The sequence below is a fragment of the Felis catus genome, chromosome B3 (genome assembly GCF_018350175.1).
Source record: "Felis catus isolate Fca126 chromosome B3, F.catus_Fca126_mat1.0, whole genome shotgun sequence".
In the NCBI taxonomy this organism is placed as follows: Eukaryota; Metazoa; Chordata; class Mammalia; order Carnivora; family Felidae; genus Felis; species Felis catus.
Genome location: NC_058373.1, coordinates 93257210 through 93274758, shown reverse-complemented (window position 1 = coordinate 93274758; position 17549 = coordinate 93257210). Strand labels below are relative to the sequence as shown.

Sequence of the window (17549 nt, the reverse complement as noted above, 5' to 3'; positions counted from 1 at the left end):
GTGCTCTAATAGGTAGTAGTGGATTATGTGTGGAAATATTTATTGGAAATGATGATGTAAAGACAAAACGAATTTAAAATTTTTACATAATTATTTTTGGTTTTGTTTTCACATAGTCTTTATTCTGAGCCTATCATTGTTATACTTCACAAATTAAATAATAAACTTGTAAATATTTGCTTACTGAAAACAAAACCCTATCCCACAAAAACAAAAAATGTAAACTCAAGTTTATAAAATCCTAAACCATTAGCAACTTTACATTTTGAGAACATATTAAATTTAAGCAAGAATATCTCATAGTGAATTTAACAGTAGAGGTCTGAAAACATGATCATAGAAATACTTAAGTTACTTGTTTAAAAATACAGATTTCTAACTCTGAAGATTGATTCATTAGTTGTGAAGTGCGGTCCCAGAAATCTGTTACAAGCAGCCCTGGTGGTTCCTAGGACTAGGCTACTTTGAGAAACACTAAATATTAGACTCTTTAGGGAAACACTGAATATTACATACAGAAGTAGGTACTGTTTTAAGACTTTTTTCATTCCACTGACTTAAATGATTTACTAGGTCAGAGGGAAACTCAAATCTAGGTTTTCTAAATCTAGGTTTATTTATTTTTATTAAAAATATTTTTTAATGCTTATTTATTTATTTTGAGAGAGAATGTGAGCGGGGAGAGGCAGGGGGAGAGGCAGAGAGAGAGGGAGAGAGAGGGAGAGAGAGAATCCCAAACAGGATCTGTGCTGCCAGTACAGAACTTGATGGGAGCTTGAACCCACAAACTGTGAGATCATGACCTGAGACAAAACCAAGAGTCGGACACTTGGGGCGTCTGGGTGGTTCAGTTAAGCGATCGACTTCGGCTCAAGTTATGATCTCACAGTTTGTGAGTTCGAGCTCCACATGGGACTCTGTGCTGACAGCTCAGAGCCTGGAGCCTACTTAGGATTCTGTGTCTCCCTCTCTCCCTGCCCCTTCTCCACTCGCTCTCTGTCTCTCTCTCTCAAAAATAAACATAAAAAGAAAAAAAAAAAGAGTTGACCGACTGAGCCACCCAGGCACCCCTTCTAAATCTTTTCTAACTCCAAAGATATTCTTCCAAAAGAGGGCTCCATTTTTAGAAACAAGATACAACCCACCAATAACTTATACACATATTTTTAAAGTTATGAATAATTTACTATGATAATCAACTTTAGAAAAGGATTAAAGAACAATTTTATGTGTTATGTTTCTTTGTGTCTTCTCCTTTAAGGGAACAAATACCAAGTGTCCTCTATGCACTTGGTGCTTTATTTTTTTAAGTTTATCTATTTATTTTGAGAGAGAGAGAGAGAGAGAAACAGCACAGGAGGGGCTGAGCGAGAGGGAGAGAGAATCCCAAGCACTGACAGTGCAGAGCTCAATGTCAAGCTCAAACTCACAAACTGTGAGATCATGACCTAAGCCAAAACCAAGAGTCAGATGCATAACTGACTGAGCCACCCAGGAGCCCCATTAGGTGCTTTATGTATCTTATACATTTAAATGTTCACTACCCTTTCTCAAGATTTACATTACCAGATGAAAGAACTGAGTTTCAAAGCAGTTAAATAACTTGCTCAGCTCATGAATATAGTCAAACTGGGATTCCAGCTAGGGTCTTTCAGACCCCAAAGCACATTTACCTGGTCTTCCTGTACCTAGTTAGATTAACTTTGTGGAATACTAGCTTTGTGGAAGACAGGATACTAGGCATGCATGGTTGAATTAGGCGTTCATGATTATGAAGGTACTTGGTAGGGAATCAGAAGTAAATAATTTCTGGGGATCTAAGAATCTCAGAGTCCAAAAAAGTAAAACAATGGCAATACAACTATAAACGTGTCAATGCAAAATGTAATGACATCACAAAAGAGGTAATAATCAATTTTGTTTGTGAATGGGGAAGGCTTCCAGAGAAAGCAACTGAGCTGTTTTCACAGCTGAATGGGGTGTGGTGTGGATTCCACATTTCACTTGGAAGAAATAGTACATGCAACTGCGAAAAGAGAAAAAATGGTACTGAAGGTGATCTAATAAAACTGGAGTGTAAGATTATAAAGAAGGAAGTGAAATATGAGGCTGGAGAGGTAGAGAGGGGAGAGATCATAGAAGAATGCCCTGAATAAATTTAGGCTGGGCAATATATTCAGATTTACATTGTGGGGAATGGATTATAGAGAATGAGACTGAAGCTAGAGAAAAATCTTAGGAGGCTAAGTAGGTAAGAAATGAGCAAAAGTGATAGTAGAGACTAAAAAGAGTAGATGATAGTAGGGCATATTTAGGAGCAAGAAATTTAAAAATCTTAGCAGACAATTAAACACAAATATAGCTTTTTAGGGAGAAAATTATAACATAAGATACAGTAGCTTAAAGTTATTAGGACTTTTACACTGAGATCATATGAAAAGAAACATCACATTCCAGTTTGTTACAATTCACTCAGAATCGAATACAGTTTTACCAATCATAGAATCACATGCAGTTCCCATCCTAAATAGATAAAAATCCAAATATTTTTCCAAATGATTACGAACAACTAAATCTATTTTCTGAAAAGTGATGCTATACACTAGAGTGTTATAGGTTAGTTCACAAAATTCTTAAGATACAAATGAAGTTAACGACTAGTTAAGTGTTGTTTTTTAAAACAAATTGTCTTTTGTGATGCATAGTGGCTTCCAAACTATGCTGCATATTAGAATCACCCTGAGGGCTTTCAAAATTCTGACAGCAGCATCACATTTCTTACCAATTAAACTAAAATATCTGGGTGGAAGAGCCAGGCATAGGTACACCTATGGGCTTAAATGGGTATCAACTATTTAAATGCTTTTTCTTCTAAGAATAATAAAATATTTATTCTTGCCAAAAAAAAAAGTCCCTTTAAGGAGTTAAAAAGACGATTACTTTTACTTGGTATGCTCAAAAATTCTAAATCTGAAGTGTATTTATCATTTTTGATATAATTTAAAAATCATAGTGTCTATAAATCATATGTATAAAAGTTACAAAATACCTGCACTGGGGCTTTGGTCAGCTATCTCAGAATTTTTATTCTTTGCAGAAGAAAGTCTTGTAGGACAAGGTTTTGATCCAAATGTTGGAAATATGTCTGACCTACAATGAAACAAAGTAATTTCAATAATCATTTAAGATCTAAAGCTATTCAACATTCTTACACAAAACATTCTCTATATTTCCCATTAACTCACTAAACTGCAATAATAAAGCAGGAGCAAGTAAGAAAAACTATAAGAATTTTTTATTGATATTCCTAGTTCACTTTTTGAACTTCCAACCTTTTTAACATATCAGCAATTCTTAATTATTTATGAGAGGATTGCCAAAGGCAGGGAAGATTCTCCGACTTGTACTATATAATCTTTTGTTGGGTCAAAAAAAAAAAGTGATCCAAAGAAAGTGCATTCCAAAACTAAAGCAAATGATTCCTAATTATCTAATATACTATCTACCCTTATAAATAATAATACCAAAAAAAGAGACTTAACTACCTTACAAATAAGAAACCAGAAACATTTATTAGCAAATGCCACTTCTTGGAGTTTTTTTTTTTTTTTTTAAGTTTATTTATTCATTTTGAGAGAGACAGAGACTGCATGAGTGGGGAAAGGGCAGAGAGAGCAGAGAGAGGGAGAGAGAGAGAATCCCAAGCAGGCTCTGCGTTGTCAGCACAGAGCTTGACGGCAGTGGGGGGGGGGGGGGGGGGCTGAACTCACAAAACCATGAGATCATGCCCTGAGCTGTGTCCAAGTCAGATGCTTAACTGACTGAATCACCCAGGTGCCCCTTCTTGTATTATTCTTTGTTATACTTTTCTTTTCTAACGTTTATTTTTGAGAAAGACAGAGAGACAGACCACGAGCAGAGGAAGGGCAGTGAGGTAACAGAGACACAGAATCTGAAGAGCAGGCTCCAGCCTCTGAGCTGTCAGCACAGAGCCCAATGCAGGGCTTGAACCCAGGAGTTATGAAATCATACCCTGAGTCGAAGTCAGACACTTAACCTACTGTGCCACCCAGGCGCCCCACACTTTTCTGACATTATAAAGACCTACAGGCTATGTTTTATAAAAAAAGCAACTGAAGAATGTTAAATTAGAATGTAATAGAACTGTTTTAAATCAAGTAAGTGTCATAATATCAATAAGCCAGTGATGGATATAATTTTTTTTAATGTTTATTTATTTTTGAGAGGGAGACAGAGCCTGAGCAGGGGAGGGGAAGAGAGAGAGGGAGACACAGAATCCGAAGCAGGCTCCAGGCTCTGAGCTGCCAGCACAGAGCCCGACGCGGGGCTCGAACCCACGAACCACGAGATCACAACCTGAGCTGAAGTCGGATGCTTAACCAACTGAGACACCCAGGCGCCCCAAGCCAGTGATGGATATTATAAAGAAGAGATTTTACAAAGGAGTACAATTCTTAGTTGGGTTGGCATAGTTGTTAATTGATCTAGTGAGAAATCAATGTTAAACATCTTTAAAGAGTAATTTCTTTAGAATAGAAAGAATAAAAAATTTACATTTATGCCATGCATTACATTCAGGTGAAAGAAAATACTTCAGTCTCTAAAAGAGTGGCTCTTAAGAGTTTTTCCTCCCAAACCCACTTAAAGATGAAAGCTCCACATAGGGTAGAAGTGGCTTTCTTTGACATTATTCTTAAGGCAAGATGCAAGTTGGTTAAGAATAATTGCTTTAAAGCTATTACACTTAATGTGGAAATATGAAATTCATTAAAGGTAATTTAGTCCAGATATGAGGGCATACTGAACTCCCCTTCTCACAGAGTTCAATATCTGAAGAGAATAATTCCATGAGACAATATAGGGAATAGTGAATTCTGAATGTTAAAGTATAAAGTGAACATTTCTTCCCAACTGGGTTCCAAATTATTCACAGGACCTTGCAACTGTAGGAGTATCTAACACAAAATTTCACATTCCTAGAAGATAAGGGAAGGACTTTAGATCTAAAAGATAAGTATCTATTTCAAATATCTGGTAAGTAAATGTAACCACAGTTATCTCACCAGCCCATGTAGCCATTCCAAATTAATTTTGTAAATACACTGCATTATCCTATCTAGGTAATTACAACAAAATAATTTCCAGTAAAAAAAAAAATTTACAACTGCAAAATAAAATGCCACTTAAGTTAAAACTGTAGAGAATGAAATCATGGGATAAGATAAACTTCTCAGAGCAGGACACAAAAATTTGGTTTAATTCTATGGACTGCTGAAATGAAATGCTCTTTTCCATTAAAGTTAATAGAACACCATCTCTCCTTTGATTATGCAGTCTCTAGTTACATACATTGTTAAGAGACTCCAGTTCATGTAAGTGAAAATAATTTAAATTTAATTTTAAATAATCATGGCTGATAGCTGTGTATAAACATGGTTAAGGATAAAATCAAAGAAAAGGAAAGGTAAAAAGAATGACAACAGATATAAACAAGGATGTGAAACACCTCAGACTTTGCTAGTGGGAGTGTAAAACTGTACAAGCATCTTGGAAAACTGTTTAGCAGTTATTTAAAAAGTTAAATGTACATCTACCCTATGACCTAGCAATTCTACTCTTAGGTTCTTGTCTAAAATAAAGAGGGAAGAGATTCCCCCAAATCCTAGAATAAAGTCACAGAAATCCCCAGAAATCAAGGTGGGTTTACCATTTAATTAAGACTTAGGGGTTACTGAGGTAATGTGAAAAAGTTTGCTGAATTGCTGTACTAGAAAATAATTCTCTGTCAGTGTGGGGCAGCCAGGACTCTAATTCCACAGCCGCTACAAGAAGACTCCTGAGGAGGCTGCAAAAGCTATGGCATGGCCTCCTGAGCTTCCACAAGATAATGGAATAACAAAATACAAGAGTGGGGTAACAGCTGGGTGGAGTTTACCTACAAATTAGAGGAAATTGGTGCTGAGTTTTGAATGAAAGCAGTAACATCAGCTATAGGTCCGCTGCAAAAGTGTCAATGATTCAGAAAGGAGTTAAAGAACAAGGAATATTAGAATAAATGTTAGATAGGCAGAGGAACAAGTAGGGCTTGGGGAATAAGGGCTTATATTAATATAGGTGCCCTAGGTTACAGCTGTGGCTGTGTTGTCTCTCTCCACCCATCCCAAACCAACGCCAAGCAAGGTAATACCTGTAAACCTTTCTTTTAAACTTTTTTTTTTTTTTAACGTTTATTTATTTTTGGGACAGAGAGAGACAGAGCATGAACGGGGGAGGGGCAGAGAGAGAGGGAGACACAGAATCGGAAACAGGCTCCAGGCTCTGAGCCATCAGCCCAGAGCCTGACGCAGGGCTCAAACTCACGGACCGCGAGATCGTGACCTGGCTGAAGTCGGACGCTTAACCAACTGCGCCACCCAGGCGCCCTGTAAACCTTTCTTTTAAATGGACTTCAACATTTTTACAAACTAGAAAATAAATAGCTTTAAAGCTTTTTTTTCAAATATGATATTAGGGATCAGACTACAAATTAAATATTAGCATTCCTTTAACATGTCAAAAAAATTAAATACATTATTCTCTTCCCCTGAGGAGTTGTAGACAGAGAAGAAGTCAGTGATTCTTGGCTGTAAACTCCACTTTCACTATAAGAGCTGATGTTTGGAGAGGAAGATCGAGATGGTGAGTCCACAGTCAAGTCAAGCTTAATTGCAGAATCAGGGCTTTCAAGATCAGGAGTACTGCCACTCAGTTTTGCTCTTTTCTTAGCTGCACTATTACGAAGGGACCTAAGAGAGCTCTGCATCTAAGAAAAAAAAATAGAAACAATTAACTTTACAAGACATTTATATGAGTAAAAGTTATCCTTAGTATTTAAATTTTATTCACTATACCTAGCTAGCCACTCTCCAGTCTGGTACTAACAAGATGGATATTAACATATCTGTACAGAGTAAAAATACATATTTTATCACGACCAATTTATTAACAAGACTGTAAACTCCTTAAGAGGAAGGATCCCAAGCTATTTATTATTTACCATGATATTTGCATCACTGAGCACAATGACTAATATAAGTTAATCAGTAAATGAATCATTGAATCAGATGGTAGACATCAGAGTTGAAGTCATAGAGGTTTGGCTAATCTTAAGTCATTAATGTGTGAATGTAGCCATTTCAAAATTCTGTGAAAAGTGATCATTTTTCTAAAATTTGAAGTTTACATCCAGCTTGCCAATGTTAGGGTTCAGAGAACAACAAATCATTGTATGTGACTTCTGAAGCCAAGTATTTCTAGAAATGTAGACTAGAAACTGCCATTACAAACTAATACATTAAATTTGGAAATAGAACCTTGAATGAATTAAGGAACACAAAAACATACATAAACTATGTTTTACTTACATTTTGATTGTAACGATTATAATGGTTGATGCAACTATACGGCCACTTCCCTAGTAAATCCTCGGAAGGCTAAATATTTAAAAACAGTACTATCTCCAATATTTATCAATAATTATGTAAAAGAAATAACCCTTTCAATTATTCACTAAAAGAAAAAGGGCAATTTTTAAGCTTTCACAAAAACAATGCAAAAATATATAGTGCCAAATGAAACTTATGAATTATGTAGGAAAATGCCTCTTCTATAACTTTCTTCCCTTTAAATGAATTCTCTTCCTAGTACCAGTGAAATACAACTGGGGGGGGGGGGGGAGATTTTACAAGCAGTTAGAAGTTAGAATAACTAATTAATTCATTAAGAACCAATTTTGGTATGCATGCTTAATATTAAATGCTTTTAAAGTGAGGATGTGTTAATATTAACTTTATTTTATTGAGCAAATTATCAGTAATGATGCTTATATCTTAAAAATTGGCAAAAATAAGACCACAAAATATCATCATTGAATGTTTCAGTTTATATATTTAATGTAAACACTTTTTAAAATCTGACATCAGGCAGACTGATAGGATAAAAAGGAAGTATCTATGGAAATAGTGTTCTGAATCAACGTAATATAGCAACAACATTCCTTCTCTGACATAATTAGTATGTACAGAGTTGTCATATTGGCAATAGATTTTTATAGTATAAAAATATAGTATATACTCAAAGATGAGTATAGGACTTCAGTTTCATAATAATAAACTTGTACATATGCATAACAGACATACTCAGGAATGTTCAATGCACCATTGTTCGCAACAACAAAAAGACTAGGAATAACCCAAAATCAATTACGATTATATCATAAATACCAAAGTATTAATATATTAAGAGTACAAAAATACATAAAATACAAATTAATGGTGATAGTAGTTGACTCTGGTGAAGGAAGGAGAGGAACTGGATTGGGGAGGGAACTATGTTATGTTTCATTTATTTAAAAAATAGGAAACATGCAAATTTTTCATTTGGGAGGGGTTAGTGTATGGGTATATTGCTATATTACTCATACTTTTAATTTAAAAAGAAATAAAATATGCACAGAAGAAATAGAGGAAACACATTAGAATGTTAATGGCAAATCATTCTGGGTAGTGGGATTTGGTGTGATGAATTTTCTAACATTTCACTACAGTTTTTACATTTTCTATAAGGATCATGAAATATTTTTATAAAAAAGAAAACGTGTTATGGAATTAAAAAGTATGATTTTTCCTTAAATGACAGCTATTGTATTATAGAAAATTACAAGCATTTTAAAACTATTAAAAGTGATATTTGGCTCTAACCTCTTCTTGATCCAAATCTTTATCTCTGATATCCAATTCTGAAAGATCGATTGTAAGACTATCTTTTTCACTCTTCCAAATATCATCAGGTTCTTTCTTTTTGGGTCCCACTGTGCTTAAGTCAGCTTTATCAGGCAAAAGGCTGATTCCCCTTGGTATGGGAGGGACAGGTTTGGTCCCATTTAGGCCTCGGCGGGAAGATGGTGATCTCACCAAGGCAGGGGTAAGTTGAACTGGAGATAGTTTTTCTTGAGAATTTTCTCCTGCATGAAAAGAAATATATTTTACTTTTTTTTTTTTAAATTTCAGAGAAGTGGAAGTTATAATCACAAGTGTTTGGAATACAATGTTTTTAAATTAAAAAATACACTTTTTTTTTATTACGAGTGAAGATACTATTTAAAATGAGGTCAAGGTATCAGGGTCCCCTAACAAATATAACAAAACTGAGTCACCAGAATTTCTTTCATATTAGATAAAAATACTGTATACACCAAGTAAAATTTCTGTCTTCATACACATTATCATAACTGATATTTGTACAGAAAAGTCTATATGTCCCTAAATAAGCCACAGGGGCTATTTCCTATCTTCATTTAATTACATACACAACATTTGAATGACTACTATATGCAAAACATTAATGCCAGGCACTAGGAGAACAAACTGAATAATTTTTCAGCTTTCAATACAATATTTGATCTTAGAGGAAAGACAAACATAGAAAGAAATTAATGGAGAAAATGAAGGTTCAGTGCTAAGAATAAGTGGTAAAATTGACTGACCATGCGATAAATTGCCCTTGGTCATGTTATAAACTAGAACATCAGTGTTGTGGGGTAGTTTAAAGGTAGAACATCTTTTTTTGTTGTTTGTTTGTAAGATTTTGTTTTTAAGTAATCTCTACACCCAACGCGGGGCTTGAACTTACAACTCCAAGATCAAGAGTCACATGCTCTACTGACTGAGTCAGCCAGGCACTGCAATCAGTTATGAACTGGAACATCTTACTGCAGAGATTGGGAATAAGAAAGTATGTGGGATATAGGGGTTGCCTTTACTAGACTTATTTTGAAATTGGATCTGTCTTGAATAAATTTATATGCCAATTTCATTATTTTGGAGAGGGCTATTGTTAAGGATATTTTAATTTATAACAAATACTAGAAAACTTAAAATAATTTTAACATATACTAAGCATTCAAAAAATGTAGAATAAATGGATACTAAACAATAATTATAGTAATTATATGAATGGCATTTTTTATTTCTAAAGTGAAAATTTGTTACTGGGCTCTTAGGCTGTTCATGCTCATTACAAAGCATTATTAGTTGCATACTTTTGAAAAAGGATTCTGAAGTAGAAAACTAAGAAATGACAATGTCAATTGAATTTTATTTTTTTTTAATGTTTATTTATCTTGAGAGAGAGGGAGAAGAGGGAGAGAGAGCACACATGCATGCAAGGGGGAGGGGCAAAGAGGGAGAGAGAGAATCCCAAGTAGGCTCCACGATGTCAGCAGCACAGCCTGACACAGGGCTTGAGCCCACAAACTACGAGATCATGACCTGAGCCAAAATCAAGAGTTGGATGCTTAACCAAATGAGCCACCCAGATGCCCCTCAATTCAATTAAAAAAAATTTTTTTAATGTTTATTTTTGAGAGAGAGACAGAGAGTGTGAGCAGGGGAAGGGCAGAGAGAGGGGGATACAGAATCCCAAGCAGGCTCCAGGCTTCGAGCTGTCAGCACAGAGCCCAATGCCGGGCTCAAACTCATGAACTGTGAGATCATGACATAAGCCGAAGGCAGACACTTAACAGACTGAGCCACCCAGGCACCCCTCAATTCAATTTTATATTACAGGTTTGAACTATTTAACATAAATGCAGTTTACCAGCTTTTAAAGATTAAAAAACCCTAACTCCAAAGTAATAATTCAAAAACACATGAAAATTTGAACAAAGTATTAATTTTTACTGTCATTTATACCTGGAGGGTCAGACGATTTTTGGCTGACAAGCTTTTTCTGTGGACTTGGCTTTGGTAGTCCCTCAAAGCTTTTAAGAGGCCAGGAATTAGAGAAATTGATGCAATTATCCTGAGACTTCTTTGGAGATACAGTAAGAGATGTGTGCTTTGGACTAGTTCGAGGTGATGAGACAGGATAGGATGGAAGGATGAAGCCTCCTGGACTTGGATTTAGACCAGAGTATGACGAAGTACGTTCTGTTTGGGTACCAAATGTCTGTTGTGTCTTAGGGGCAAAATTTAGGCTAGCATACGCTGTAATAAAACAAAAGAAAATATATTATTTATGTATACACATCTAAGATTTTGAAGTTTTTTGCTTTTCACATTCAAGTTTTTATCCCATCTGGCATTTATTTTATTTACTTTTTTGTGCAGTGTGAGGTAAAGATCTAATTTAACTTTCTTCTATATCGATAGTACAATTTTCCCAGTGCCAGGTCTTCATGTTTATTTTTGAAAGAGAAAAAGAGAAAGAGTGGGGAGGGGCAGAGAGAGAGGGAGACCAAGGATCCAAAGCAGGCTCTGCGCTGACAGCAGAGAGCCCGATGTGGGGCTTGAACCCAGGAACTGTGAGATCATCACCTGAGCCAAAGTCGGCCGTTTAGCTGACTGAGCCACCCAGGCTCCCCAAGTGCCATGTTTTAAACTGTCCTTTCTTGAATGAAATATGGCCTTTTGTAGCAACGTGGATGGAACTGGAGAGTGTTATGCTAAGTGAAATAAGTCACACAGAGAAAGACAGATACCATATGTTTTCACTCTTATGTGGATCCTGAGAAACTCAACAGAAGACCATGAGGGAAGGGAAGGAAAAAAAAAAAAGAGAGGGAGGGAGCCAAACCCTAAGAGACTCTTAAAAACTGAGAATAAACTGAGGGTTGCTGGGGGGTGGGAGGGAGGAGAAAGTGGGTGATGGGCATTGAGGACGACACCTGTTGGGATGAGCACTGGGTGTTGTATGGAAATCAATTTAACAATAAATTTCATATTAAAATAAATAAACTGTCCTTTCTTTTCCTTTCATCTATAAAGCTCCTGTGTGTGTGTGTGTGTGTGTGTTTATCTATATGTATATATGTATATACATACACACTTACGTGCTTCTTATTGGTTCAATTAGTCTATTTTGCCTATCCCTGCACTAGTATTACAATGTTTTATTTATCATAGTGCTATCCAATAGGATGGATGTCTCATTTTTATCTTCCTTAGAATTATCTTGGCCATTCTTGACCCTCCATTCTTTCATATTTATTTCAGAATCAGCCTGTCAGGTTCTATGTAAGAACCCTGGTCAGATTTTTGATTGGAGTGACACTGAATTTACAGATCTAAGAATAACTGCCACTTTCCTGATATTCAGCCTCCCTATTTAAAAATGTGGGATAGCCTTAATTTATTTAGGTCTTCTTTTATGTGTTTCAGAAACGTATTTTAGCTTTCATAATAAAAGGTATATAAATCTTTTGTTAGACTTCCATACACTTATAGATTTTGTTCATACTGTTAATTTCTTTCTTAAAAATTATATTTTCTGAAAGTTGCTTGTATCTAAGAACTTTATTGATCTTTATATTCTGGTTTATATCTGGCAACCTTGCTAAACTGCCTAATATTTTAAGAGTTTTCTGTATATACTTTTAGATTTTCTATATAAACTGTTAATATTAATAATGATAAAGATGGCAACAATGAGAACTAATGCTTATTGAGCACTTTACTATGTCAAGTGGTATTCTAAACTTTTCATGTGTATTAACTAATTTAATCTTCATAACACCCTGTGGGGGTAGGTACTAATCTTATAGATTAAAAGAAAAAATGTAAAGAGGGATAAGTAAATTGCTAAACATCACACACTAGGAAATCATAAAGCTGGGATACAGACCCAGGCACTGTGGCTTCCCAGTGTTCTTAATTACCACATTGTACCACATTTTATCGGAGAGTAATGACAATTTTTCTTTATTCCTCTACAAATTTTATTTTATTCTATTTTTTACAAATTTTATACTTTTAATTTTGAGCTACACTCTCCCTACACGGGAAGTACAATGACTCCCAAGTTTTTAGCATGGATTTTCCTTTGCTTCCAGACTTAATATCAAAATGTCACTCAACATCTTCTTTAAGAGACAGATGTCCCAAACTTAACATGTTCAAAACAAAGCTTTTGATTTCTCAGTCAAATCTATTCTTTTCCTAATCTTCTGCTTCTAGGTAAATGGCAGCTCTATTCTTTAAGTTGTTTAGACCAACAACACTGGGCTCATCCTTGACTCCTCTCTTCTCACAAACTTCACATCTAATCCATCAGTAATTCTTTTTGGCTCTATATTAACAACACATGGTGATTACTGATTCTGAAAACTTTGGTGAATACAGAATAAATGGCTTATTCATATTACATTAGCATACATTATAAAATAAAATTACCCATGTTTCCAAACTTCACGGCCACCTTGTATATCAGAATCCAACTACTTCTCATCACTTTCATTGCTTCCTTTCTAATACAAACCATATCATCTCTCGCCTTTACAACTTCCATATCCCAATTGGTTTGCTTTGTACCTTACCCCTATTGCTACCAAACCTATTCTCTACATAGTAGCTCTGATCCTTTTACGTTTTTTTTTTTTGGGGGGGACAGAGAGAGACAGAGCATGAACGGGGGAGGGGCAGAGAGAGAGGGAGACACAGAATCGGAAACAGGCTCCAGGCTCCGAGCCATCAGCCCAGAGCCCGACGCGGGGCTCGAACTCACGGACCGCAAGATGGTGACCTGGCTGAAGTCGGACGCTTAACCGACTGCGCCACCCAGGCGCCCCGCTCTGATCCTTTTAAAGATTGTCAAATCATGCCCCCCTTTTTTTCCCCTCAAAAACCTACTGTGATTTCCTATCCCATTCAGAATAAAATCCCAAATTCTTACTATGTCCAGCAAGGCCCCATATTATTGCCTAAAATTACTCTCCCCCTCACTCATTTCATTGACCTGGATATTTCTCCAATAAGCCTGCTTCAGAGCACTTGTACTTCTTTTTTTAATTTACTTATTTATTTTAAGAGAGAGAGAGAGAGCGCGAGCATGGGCAGGGGAAGAGCAGAGAGAGAGGGTGAGAGAACAATCTCAAGCAGGCTCTGCGATGTCAGCACAGAGCCCAACACAGGGCTTAAACTCAAAAACCAAGAGATCGTGGCCTGAGCCAAAACCAAGAATGGGCCACTCAACCAACTGAGTCACTCAGGTGCCTCCAGAGCATTTATACTTTGATTGTTCTCTCTTCCTGGAATGCTCTTTCTCCAGATATCCACGTAACTCCCTCCTTCACTGCATTCAGTTTTCTGTTGAACATTTTTACTTCACAGAAACTTTCCCTATCACATTCTGTCTTCTTACCCTGCCTTATTTTTCTTCATAGCGGTCACTTCTATTCTTATCATTCCTTTATTATTTCCTCTTCTACTAGATTTTGATCTTTAGATTCTAGAACAGTGCCTGCTTCTCAATAAATACTACAGGGATTAGTAATTCAATGTTCAATAGCAATGGTAACAGTGAGCATTTTTGTCTTATTCTAATATTTTACTACTAAATATAGTTGCTATAGGCATTAACAGACATAATTAATCAGGTTAAAAAAGTTATTTGTAGTTTGTTATAACTTGGTAATCATACCAACTGATGTTGAATTTTAACTGCATCTGTTGACATATTTATATGGTTTTCTTCCTTCTATCTGTGATAAAGTTAAAAATACAAGATACCCAAAGGGTACTTAAAAGTTAAAACTGCTATGGAAAATAATGGTCTTCTGCTAACACAGTACTTCTTAATGAAAAACATTTTTAATTACTTGGTATTAAAATGCTCATCTCCACCATGAATTTCTAAACTCTCTAATTTTCATCAGTCATATATATGTACGAAGATTATTAAAACTAACAATTTAGGGTTACAACTATGAAAAATGTTATTAAGATTTTTATTAAAAATATAACATGTTTTTCTTTCCTGTAGTGAATATAATTACGCAAAATAATATATAAGCTAGATTTGGAAACCTCCCTTAATATTTATAAATCATTTATATCAAAATTAAGTTGGAATTTAAACCTTTATCTTGATGACTATTAGTTGTCCCCAGGTACTGTAAGTCAGAGTCCACACTGCCAGTTTTCCCACATATCTGTGAAAATCCAAGTTGTCCACATTTCCCAGAAACATTTGTCTGATGAGTCCCAGTACTGCCTTTGGAAGGAAGGAAGGAAGGAAGAGAAAAACATAAAAGTAAATGTTAACTTTACTTCATGAATACATCTAATTTCAGAAATACTGATTTCATTTGTGTGGGAATAAATACAGGGGTAAATGTACAGTAAGCCAGGCAGGAAGAAAGGGAAAGTTTTTGCTGTTGGTATATCTGATTGGTATCAGGGGTTAAAGAACAGAAGAGAGAGTGGAAAAGTACAAAGAAAGGTATATTGAAAAATACACACAAAAACAGTTTCTTCCTACATGTTCCCTCCTCTCACTATGGAACGTTTCCCCAGACCTGACTTTGCTTTTTTTTCCCCTCAAGTTTTTATTTAAATTCCAGTTAGTTAACATGCAGTGTACTACTATTAGTTTCAGGAGTAGAATGTAGTGACTCATCACGTACATACAATAGCCAGAGCTCATAACAACAAATGCCCTCCTTAATTCACATCTCCCCACCCCCCTTCCCACTGGTAACCTTCAATTTGTTCTCTATAGTTAAGATTCTGTTTCCTGATTTGCCTTTCTTATTTTTCCCCCATGTTCCTCTGTTTCTTAAATTTTACATGAGTGAAATAATAATGGTATTTGTCTTTCTCTGACTCAATTTGCTTAGCATAATATACTCCAGCTCCATCCATGTCACTGCAAATGGCAAAATTTCATTCTTTTTGATGGTTGAGTAATATTTCATTGTATGTATATACCATATCTTCTTTATCCATTCATCAGTTAATGGACATTTCGGCTTTTTCCATAATTTCGCTACTGTTAATAATGCTGCTATAAACATTGGGGTGCACGTATCCCTTCAAATCAGTGTTTTTGTATTCTTTGGATAAATACCTCATAGTGCAATTGCTGGATCATAGGGTAGTTCTATTTTTAACTTTTTGAGGAACCTCCATACTGTTTTCCAGGGTGGCTGCACCAGTTTGCACCCCCACCAACAGTGTAAGAGGGTTCCCCTTTCTCCCTGTCCCCGCCAACACCTGTTGTTTCTTGTGCTGGCTTTTCTTCTTCCCAGTATTTGTAGTACACATTGCACAAAAAGTTGTACCGCAGAATTCTACCTTCTTTCCTAACATCTAACACAGCATTCACATGGTTTCCAAGCTTATTTCTAAGATCTCTTTCCCTCTACCTTGGCTAGATGAGGTTATCCCTGAGCAAGGGATCCCTTACAGTTCTATGTATGGGATTTTTAAAATTATCTCCCTATATTTTAAGCCCCTTTATCCTTCATGTACCAGACATCTTCTAAGTTAATTCTTATCTCCATGCTTTGATTGTACTTTCTCCCTATCTGTAACAGTCTCTCTTGCCTCAGTGTCAATCAATCACAAACCTTTCCCTTCTTTAAGGTCCAGCTCAAGTCCAACTTTTCCTGGAGCTTTCCTAAACCACTTCAACACCTATCACATTTTCCTTTCTTAAATCTCTAAATAGTACTTACAATTCATATCAGTCTAGCATCAGGTTTTATGTTGTCTTATTTTCTAGTTATTTTAAATCTGTGTGACTAGATAAGAGCTCTCAATGGTACAGAAAGCACGAGCCTTATAAAAATCCAAGTAATGGTATGAGCATAACTGGATATATTCTTGCATTTCTTTTTCTCTATTAAATAAACATTAAACTACACAATCATTATAACAATCATTTTTGTGTAAAAATATTATGGAATTTTACTGCATATATATATATACTATATATGCAGTATACATATATATACAATTATGTCAAAGTGTCCATTCTTATCAGATCTATAACAAATATTTATTGAATCTGAATTGTCTACTAGATTATAAATTCTTTGAGCTCTTGAATGAATTATTAAGTTTAGAGAAACCTTTAACTGAGTTTCAACATGTCTATTACCTGAACCTTTTACTTACCAGCAGCACACACAGGAAGAGAATCTGGGTTATAATCCCGACTATTCTGAAATAAGTTTCTTGACACTCTTTTTCTGCTAAAACATAAATCATCATTGACTGGCATTCCTTGAGAGGGCTTTAATTTTGGAGATGGGATGAAATCATATGCTGAAAACTATGAGAAGAGGATAATAAATTAACAAATTTGTGTTACATCTACTTGGTAATAAATATGAAAGAATAACTTAGACCCAATTATGAAATTCAGACTAAAAGAAAAATATTAAATTTATCAAATATACAATGAAACAAATAAACATCCACATATAGTATCGTAGGTACACCAACAGTATTTTTCACTCCATGATAGAAATGCTAATTTTGCCTCCTTATTACTTTATCCCATCTCTTTCCTGTACCTTACATTTGTTTTAAATGTTTATTTATTTATTTCTGAAAGACAGCATGAGTGAGGAAGGGACAGAGAAAGAGGGAGACAGAGAATCCCAAGCAGGCTCCGCGCTGTCAGCACACAGCCCAATGTGGGACTTGAACACACAAACGATGAGATTATGACCTGAACTGAAACCAAGAGTCAGACCTTAACCGACT

At 35.6% G+C, this 17549-nt stretch overlaps 1 protein-coding gene across 3 annotated transcripts in view; it reads right to left on the bottom strand.

Annotated features, from left to right (window-relative positions):
• The window catches only part of TOGARAM1 (TOG array regulator of axonemal microtubules 1), a 76094-nt gene that overhangs the window by 44011 nt on the left and 14534 nt on the right, over positions 1–17549 (bottom strand). For all 3 annotated transcript variants that reach the window (XM_045059866.1, XM_045059867.1, XM_045059868.1), the window contains exons 2-7: positions 16956–17112; positions 14914–15048; positions 10752–11045; positions 8760–9022; positions 6591–6823; positions 3050–3150 (exon numbers count right to left, since the gene is read on the bottom strand). In XM_045059866.1, the coding sequence (XP_044915801.1) occupies positions 3050–3150; positions 6591–6823; positions 8760–9022; positions 10752–11045; positions 14914–15048; positions 16956–17112 (1183 nt within the window). The remainder of the gene's footprint in view (positions 1–3049; positions 3151–6590; positions 6824–8759; positions 9023–10751; positions 11046–14913; positions 15049–16955; positions 17113–17549) is intronic.